The sequence below is a fragment of the Equus quagga genome, chromosome 1, assembly GCF_021613505.1.
Source record: "Equus quagga isolate Etosha38 chromosome 1, UCLA_HA_Equagga_1.0, whole genome shotgun sequence".
In the NCBI taxonomy this organism is placed as follows: domain Eukaryota; kingdom Metazoa; phylum Chordata; class Mammalia; order Perissodactyla; family Equidae; genus Equus; species Equus quagga.
Genome location: NC_060267.1, coordinates 68884865 through 68894468, shown reverse-complemented (window position 1 = coordinate 68894468; position 9604 = coordinate 68884865). Strand labels below are relative to the sequence as shown.

At 37.7% G+C, this 9604-nt stretch overlaps 1 protein-coding gene across 1 annotated transcript in view; it reads right to left on the bottom strand.

Annotated features, from left to right (window-relative positions):
• Positions 1 to 8803: 8803 nt before the first annotated feature.
• Positions 8804 to 9604, bottom strand: part of LOC124248751 (protein NipSnap homolog 3A) — a 14777-nt gene continuing 13976 nt past the window's right edge. Inside the window, exon 6 of the mRNA XM_046679201.1 lies at positions 8804 to 9134. Within this exon, the coding sequence (XP_046535157.1) occupies positions 8944 to 9134 (191 nt within the window). The 3' untranslated portion in view covers positions 8804 to 8943. The remainder of the gene's footprint in view (positions 9135 to 9604) is intronic.

Below are 9604 nucleotides of genomic sequence, written 5' to 3'. Positions count from 1 at the left end.
ACCAAATTTAAATGGGTGATCGTAACCCCCAATTATAGGGTTGTTTGTGTTGACCAGAGGGCTTCCCTGTGAGAGTTGGCTCTCATGGATTTGGGAGGATGACTATCTATCGTAGTCCACCATTTTACCCCAACAGGACTTAACTGTCTTTTGTTGACATAGGGCCTGGTTTTGGGAGTCCACCCACAAAAACAAGGTTGAGGGGAATTGGGGCACATTGCACTATGACAGGAGACACAGAGTTTGATAAAAAACTCATTGTTGCAACCGGGTATCAGCTTTAGAATTTTATCACCTACCCCTATAGCTACACAGTAATGCTGATATTGGTCTGTTCTGTTAGTTTTTAAAATTTCTCTTCCAAAAATGTCCCCTGGAAGAAGTTTCCCCTAGATGTGTCCTATATAATAGGTATATCCTGTGAAGTTAGAATTAAGAAGAAGATTTAGAACAGGTTTGTATAAGATAGACTCTGGGTTTTGGAATTATACATGAGTATTTTACCTATGGGCTCACCGTTTGCTGGACTAAAAGTGGTAGCCTTTGCCCAAGACCAATAGTATGTAAGAATTGGGATGGCTTGGAAAGACAAATGCTGTGACAAGAGTGGGTGAGTACAGTACGAAACAAAAATATTGAATACTGTCCCTTAATTACTGGTGTGGTCTGGACTCTTGGGAAAGCTGTCCATGTGAGATGTCGACCTCTTCTCATCCTGGTTTGGTAGCACTTGTCTTAGTCAGTTGAAGGCAGATATCAGTAACAGACGTTGAAGTCCACTCAGGAGGAGAGGGCTTTTTTAAGTGAGAAATATGAATCCATGAGTTTATGCCTTTTAATTTTTCAGCACATGGATTGGTTAAGAATACCTGTTATGGTCCTTTCCAGCGGGGCTGCAGAGTCTTTCATTTGGTGTCTCTTCCAGTAACAAAATATTAAGGTGTAGTCCATGATCCTTAAATTCTTCATCTCCCAGGAGCTCGCTGGGAAAAGAATCTGCTACCAATTTTTGTTTCTTTTTACTGTCTTAATAGGACCCTGACAATAATGTAATATATCTCCCTTGAGCAAAGATGGTTTATACATTCCTTCATCTAATTGCATAGGCCATCCTTTGGTTATTTCAAAGGGAGACAGTAGATGTTTACCAAAAGTTGTAGATCTAAGATTGAGGAGCACCAGTGGAAGAGTTTTTGGCCATGAGAGATTAAGTGCTTCTGAAATTTTTACCGATTGTTTTGATAGTGCCATTAGTTCTTTCCATTAACCCAGAGGACTGGGGATGATAAGCACTGAAGTCTGCAGGTCTGAGGCAGTTTAACAAAGCAGTGTACATGCAGGAAAGATATTGCATGTCTAATATTCATATACTTCACCGATAGCATGAACAAGAACTTTTTGGTTATACATCAAACAAGAGTTGTAATGTTGATGTTATCTATGTGGGGAGGGAGGCAAGGACCAGGGCTGTTACTTTTTCTCTGAATCTCTAAGAAAAGTAGCTGGGAAATGTGAGAGGGAAGTACCCATTATCTCTTCCTGTTCCTGATTCATCCTGCTGGTGTCTTCAGTGCTGGGGTGAGGGGTTGAAGGTCATTTAGATACAAGCTTATGAGGCCTAAATGACTGCTTCACAGTACAGCATGGATTCTTATCATACTGACTTTAAGCCTATGCTGCTCGCTTGCTAGATTTGCCTATTAGGCCAGGGAGAGCGGTCTCAAAAGTTTGTTCACATAATAGAACCCACGCAGCTTGGTGCAGCCATGTGACTAAGTCCTAGCCAGTGGGATGTGTTAGTGCATTTATGACCCACTGTGAGTGATGTTAAAGCTGTGTAGGAGGGGTTATTCCCCTCTTTGTCCCTTTATTATTTCTGCGTCCTGGAGTGTGGATCTCATGTCTTGGAGTATGAGGTAGAAGTCACATGCTGAAGATGGTGGAACATGAGAGAAGAAGCCTGGGTTCTGATGCCGTGGAACACCATGCTGGGAGCCCTGGACTGCCCACGTCTGGACTTCTTTTACATGAGAAATCATCTTCTAGTTTAAGCCCCTGTCTATGGCTTAAACCTATGACTATTTCTGTTTTCTCTGTCTTTGCTTTGTTTCTATTGTTTTCCTTACTGTCACTTACTATTCACCAGATTCTTTGACAAAAGAATAAATTCCTTTCTATGTTCATTTCTATATGGTTAAACCCATTAATCAGCTTATCAGTTTCGTCTTCTAGAGTTGTTTTTTGTGAATCCTTTATTTTCTTGCTCCAGTGTGGACTAGTTGTTCTCTAAGATGGCATGGTAGTAATTCTGGGATCTCTTTTCACTGATATCCTGGGGAATCTCATTTGCCTTGTGTTGGACCTCCTGTTTCTAGGATCATCTACGTGTTTTTACTCTTAATTTTAGGAGAGGGTACATGGGACTTAAACTTTTGAGACTTGCATCTCTAAAAATGTCTTATTCTGCCAAGCTTCTTGATTTATATTTTGAGTGGGTATAACAATCTACATTGGAAATAATTTATCCTCATATTTTTAAAGGTAATTCTCCATTGTATTATAGCTTCTAGTGAGAAATTCATGCCATTCTGAATCCTGATTCTTTGTATGTGACCTGTTGCTCTCTCCCTCTTTGGAACCTTCTATGTTTTTCTCTTTGTCCCTGGCACTCTGAAATTTCACAGTAATGTGCCTTGGCATAGGTATTTTTCTTCATCCATCAGTGTACCCTCTTAATCTGGACACTCTTCAATCCTGAAAAGTTTCTGTGTTTCTTGGATGGTTTTCTTCTCTTATCAATCCCTGAAACTTTGTTGTTCAAACGTTATGCCTCCACTTGATCTTCTAAATTTCCTTTTTCTGCTATTTTACATCTCTACTTTTTTAGCCTAGGTTTTTTGGGGTAAGGTACAACAATTTCATCTTCTAACTCATCTGTTGAATTTTAAACTTCTACTTTCACAGTATTTCTTTCCAAGAGCTCCTTTTTTATCCCTTTCCCAGAATATTTCTTTATTTCTCTCTCTCTCCTTACAGAAATAATATCCTCTTTTTATTTCATGAGTTTAATATTTCTCTCTCTGTGGACATTAATTACACGTGTTTATTTTTTAGATATTGTTGTATGTCTTCTTCCTGAATTAGTTCTATTTCTTTTAAGTTTTATTCTGTTTTTCTGTTATTTGATTTCTGCTTTGATACTAGTGTTTTTCCTAAAATATTTTTGTATTTGTGATCTTGGTTATCAGCTCATATTTTGGAATGAGACAAATTTGAAAGCTCTTTGAGCATGGGTGGGGCGTGTTCACAGTGGGTGTCACTGTAGGGGATTTTCTGATAGCATTATTTCATTGCAGGGAAATAGCCCCATCTGTTATCATCTGTAAGTCATCTCTCTTAGTCTATTCAGTTACCCTTTGAGGAAACTTCCAGAGTCCCATCTGTGAGTTATAAGCCTTATTACCAGTTTCCTGTGACTGAGGAGGTAAAGGAGGTTGGAAATCTCAGTATCAGGCAGGTAGTCATTCACTTAATTTATTTGTTTCTGACTGGTTCTGACCCCTACAGCTGTCTCTGGCATTCCTGAATGTTCGACCTTTCTAGACTACTGCATATATGTTCAACCCTTCAGGAATACTGTATATTAAGTAGGATAGGCTAAACTGCTGTAAAAAATAGACACTAAAATAAATAACATCTCAAATACAATAGGATTTTATTTCTTCTTCTTTAAGAACTAAAGTGAGTTTTCCTAACTGGCAAGCAGCTCTTCTATACATGGTGAATTAAGGACCCAGGCTGCTTCTTCTCTTCTACCCTCTACAGATAGGCTTTACCATCTGGAGAGTCCCACCGTCAACTGCATCTAGCCAGCAGAAAGGTAGAGGGAATTTTCAAGATGAAAGTAGTTAAGAGATAGTGAAATAAATTCATGGCTGCAACGTAGTGAGAGAGAACATCAGTAAGTGCTGCTAGGTGCCTAGACAATCTCCTAGTCACTTTCTCACAGGTTTTAATTTTCCTCAAATCTTTGTGAGTTAAATTTTATCTCTAAGTGAGAAAGGTGAGGTTCTGAGAGAGAAATAATTTTCTCAGGTTCACTTCTCCTAAGTGGCACATCCAGGGATTGAAGCCAGAGTGTAAAACTAGTTCCATTTACCATTTCTTGTTAAAAGATGTGTGATCTTTAAGGTAGTTGTAGATTTGTGGTGGAAAATAGCTTGTAAACAGTATTTAAAAAGAAATGTTTTTCAGGGCCAGCCCCGTGGCCGAGTGGTTAAGTTCGAGCGCTCCGCCACGGCGGCTCAGGGTTTCACTGGTTTAGATCCTGGGCTTCGACATGGCACCACTCATCAGGCCACGTTGAGGCGGCATCCCACGTGCCACAACTAGAAGGACCCACAACTAAAATATATACAACTATGTACTGGGGGGATTTGGAGAGAAAAAAAAAAAAAGATTGGCAACAGTTGTTAGCCCAGGTGCCAATCTTAAAAAAAAAAAAAAGAGCCTAAAAAAAAAAATGTTTTTCTGTGACTTAAAAAAAATCCCTAAACTGACTAAAAAACACATAAAGTAAGGACGTTGAAAATTTTTGTTGTTTATCCTAAATTTCTGACAAGTTGTCCAAAGGACAGATAGTCCAAAGCTAGAGAAATCTGGATTATTAAAATAGGCTAATGTGATATAGAGCAACTGGTAGTTATTTGAGATGGGGTGGACTGAGGTTGTCTATCTGAGGAGGTAACAGGAAACATGTATCATACATACAAAAGTGTATATAATGTATCTGTACACTTTAAAGAATAATAATACAGTGAATGCCTGTTACCCTGACACCAAGCTTAAGAAATAGAATGTTGCCAGTAACTTAGATGTCCAATACATGTTCCTTTCTGGTCACATTTTCCTCCTTACAACACCCTCCCGACCTCCCTCAAGTAACCATGATCCAGAATTTTGTGTTAAAAATTGCATTCATTTTGTTTAAAATTCAACTACATTTGTATATAACTTTAAACAATATATTCTTTTGGTTAGCCTATATTTTAGAACTTTCTGTAAATGGAATCAGACCATTATTATCCTGTTACTTGATTTTTAGCTTTGACATAAGGTTTTTGAAAAATCACGTATGTTGATGCAGTCACAGTAATTAATACATTTCTCTGCTGTATGCTATTCCATTGTATGGATATGTCTTTATTTGTCCATTTGACTATGATGGACAAAGGTGTTTTGAATTTTTAAATAAGTATTTCCTGTTTCCATGTGAAGAATGTCTCTAGGGCAGGGATCTGTAACTTTTTTGTGCCATAAAACCCCTTGGAAATCTTGTGAATTTATGGAACCCTAATGTTTTTATATGTCTAGAAAATACATAGGGTTACATAGAAAACAGATTATATATGGCTAGAATCATCAAAGTATAGAAGTAAATTCTTGATAAAGAAATAGACCTGCTTCTTTATTAAGGTACTAAATAACAAGATCTATCGTTGGATTTATCAGCTATCATAATTTTGAAGTAGTGATGAACATAAAAGAAGTTTTGACAGATGTGCCACAAGTGTAACTGGAATTAGACAATCTATGATATTTATTGGTCACAAAGTCACAGGTCCCGTTAATAATATTGTGGTTTGTTGCCTATATTCATATTCAAACGAAATGCTTATTTTCAGTTAGAAGTTGGTGACAGTAAAGATTTTTCCCATCCAAGTTACTGGACCCCCTGAATTCTATCCATAGACCCCTTGGGGATCTGTGTACTGGGGGTTATGAACCACTGCTCTAGATTATTTACCTTGGAGAGGAATTGCTGGGTCATAAGGTATGTACATATTCATCTTTACTGAATAGTGCCAAACTGTCTTATAAATTCATACCCTTAATAACGGCATATGAGGTTTTTCTGACCAATTTTTCTATTACTGTTCATTTAGTCTGATAAGTGTGAAGATGCATTTTTACACCTCCCATAACAGATGGGTATCAGTTCAAGGGTGGTGGAAATTATATGAAGGGGGCAAAGGTGGCAATCCACTTGATGATGTTCCTGCTTGGTTTTGTCCAAAGGTCAGACTCCTGCAAATCTGCACATGGAAGAGGAAACATGGATCCAATGCTGGGCCAACTGAATAGGAGGGCAGTAGCTGTACACGTGAACTCCGCATTCTCGTATTTGGTGATACATGCCTGGGTAAGTGCTCTCTTGGTGCTGTATTTTGAGGCCACTAGGTGGTGGTATAGTCTAGCTTTGCCTTTATTAGGTCTCAGTGTGTGCATATGTTTATTTTGTTATTTTTTTGAGTTCCTGTAATTTAAGCTGTAGGTATTTATTGTGGAGCTAGCTCACAGTTCCTTTTTTGGTGTGTGTTATGCGAGATTATGTTTTGGGGAAAAAAACTTCAGTAAAGGTGAATTACCATCACGTTTATGGGTTTATTTTTATTATTATTAATAAAAGTAGTTGGTAATAAAAAATAATTCAATTTTCATTCAGTGCTTCCTTAACAGTTTCCTATTCATATCGGTGAATATTTCTTAAGCACCTGCTGTGTTTTGATCAGTGAATTAAATACTGTGAGAAGGAAAAAAGACTAGATGGTTTTTCTTGAGCTTGTCCACATGTCCTGATATTTCTGTATCAGCCTCTTTGCTTCTGGTCCTCTTAAAATAAGTAGCAGGAAAGATTTGTGAGCAGCTCAATATCAAATATAGTGTGAATTTATTTAATGTTTCTATTAATAAAACAAATTGTTTTTATTACTAAAACATGAACATATGTGTTTAATATATATCCATTATATCCCTTTTTAGATATCCCATATTAATTAGCTTTCTTTATGTTTTCCATTGGAAAGTGAATTCTAGTTCTGATGACATTTTAAAACTTCTCATCAATAAATGCAATTATGTCCTAAAATAGGCCTTGCATATCTATTGCTTTGAATAATCCTCGTGCTTCCCACTGGAGTTGGGAAGAAATGTTATGGGGGAAGTATTTCTGACCCTGTGCTATTTGTTTTGGAATTTTTTCCAAAAATGGCCAGTTTCTTTACTAGGTATAAGTTGAGACACCGTCTAGCTTTAAATGGACGTAGTTTGTGACATTTTTTTTTCCTGAAGTTTCTCTTTCAAATGAACACCCATTATCCAGTGTTCTCCAGTGTATTTTTCTTTAGCTCCACAAATTGTCCCAGGTACCTTCTAGCTGAGTAATCACTTCACTTTTTCATCTGTTTTAGGTTTCGTTGACCATCACTGATTACTTTTGTAGCGTCCTTATAATTTGTTTTGTTTTATTTATTCTGAATATTGTATTGAGGACCAGAGCATTAATGCAAGGGGCTTGTTGACTGTGTCCAAACACAGAGGGCCTGTTGTCTCTTTTGCCCCTTGTTAGGTCCTTCAGGATACAGCCTAGGATTTTCCCAAACACATTCTATCATCTAAGTTCAAGTGTCCCTCTGTCTCTTATGAAGATTGACAGACACATAGTTTATGGGAAATCAGCACTACTCAGATTAAAATTCCCTCTGAAAAACACTCTAAGTTGACTTTTCAAGATAACTTAATAGTACATATTCCTAGAAGTAGGCTTCATGTTCAAGATGATTTTCTTCTCAAATAAAGGCATTAAGTATTGAAATCTATAGTTCATAGTTTTCACACCCTGTGAAATCATATGAAGTTCTCACTCAGTATTTGGAGGCAGTATAATTCCTATTTCATAGTTTTTTCACTGACTATCAGATGGTCCTGAGCCTGTGTATTTCTTGGAAAGAGGCGTGTTGGTTGATGCATGTTACCAGAGTCTCGTTTATGATTATCTCATTAATGAGAGCTGGTCTTTCACTTGCTTGGTTAATCCTTTCCTCATTCCTGTTTAGCTGCCCTTCTCATTTTTAAAGAGGTTTTAGTGAATATTTACTTAAAATTTTCAAATCACATATCCCATTCCTATTGCTCTTTCTCAGAGAAACCTATTAGGTAGAAACCTAATAGGTTGTCAACGATAACCTATTTCACAGACAAGAGAACATCAGATTCCAATGTGCCTGATATCATGCAGGAGCTTCAAGTATATTGTCTTTTACTTAATCCCTTCTTATTCTCTTTCATTTCAGTTTGTGAAGTTTCTATTTCCATTTTACAGATTAAAAGAAAAACATTGAACAAGAAGCTCAAAGAGGCTAGGAGACTTGCCAAAAGTAACAAAGTAAGTAGTTTAGAGCTGGTTGATTCATTTTAATTACTCTCCAATAATGCAGTGTTTGAGTATACCATAACTTCATTATTCTTTCCCCGTTGATATTTAAATGTTTCCTTATGTTTATTTTATACATAATGCTTCAGTGAGTAACTTTATGCATATCCTCTTGGGCACAACCTATAAGTAGAATTACTGAGTCAGCTTCACTGGTTCTTGCTTATTTGATCTTTAAAGTATCAGTTCATACTCCCACTGGCCGTGAATGGGATTTCCTTTGTCTCTACATTCTTTCTAGTTCTTCCACTGTAAGACTTTAATATTTGCCTATTTATGTGTGAGTAATAGCTCAATTTGATATACATTTCTCTGATTTCTTGTGAATTGAACATATTTTCATAATTTTATAGGCCATATTATTTTCATTTTTTGAGATCTCACTTTATTAGCATTACCCAATTTTCTGTTCTATTGTTCATATTTATCTCATTGATTTGAAGCCTTGCTGAAGATGCCAGAAGGAGCATGGTGATGTCAAAAGTGCCTAAGGTAATAGGTGACCTTGAGTGTTGGCTTCTTGCAGAATCCAGAGAGACAGACCTGCTCAGCGGGATGGACGGCAAAGGCTCCTACCAGGTGAAGGGCTGGAAGCTCACACAGCAACAGTTTGTGGCCCTTTTGTGGAAGAGGCTGCTGATTGCCAGACGGAGTCGCAAGGGATTCTTTGCTCAGGTGAGAAGTGCTGTTCCAGGCAAGGACTCGGCCTCATGGGTGGTCCCCCTGACCAGTGGAGGCAGGATAGCATCGTGGGTATGAGACGGATGCTGGAGCCAGATTATCCATCTTTCCATGTCAGTTCTGCTTCTTGCCACTGGTGTATCTGCGGGCAAGTTACTCCTCTGTGCCTCAGTCTCCTCAGCTGTAAAATGGGGACAATAATAGGACCTGTGACATGGGGTTGTTATGAGGGTTAAAATGAGTGAGTGCTTAGACTAGGCCTCACATTAGTAATTATTATTATTATTATTTTTAGTAGTTTTATTGTAGAGGAGAGCATAACAAGGACAAATTTAGAAAACCTGGCTGGGCAAATTCAGTTTTCATAACCTGACAGCTGATATGCCCAGATGCACTTGACATATGAACTTATTGGAAATATGATTTTTCTCTAAATTGATGATTAACTGCAAACTGATAGGAAAGATAATCAGAGAGGTCAGAAAAAATTGTTGAACAGAGACAACTCGGTACTCTTATTGCCTGTGTGTCAGTGTCTGCATGCTAACTGGCTTGGTTAGGAGGGAGAAAATTATTCCAGTCTATGAAGTCAAGTAGCACAGAGGAAGAGTCTGCAGAGATTCTTGCCTACACACTGCGGGTGATGCAGAG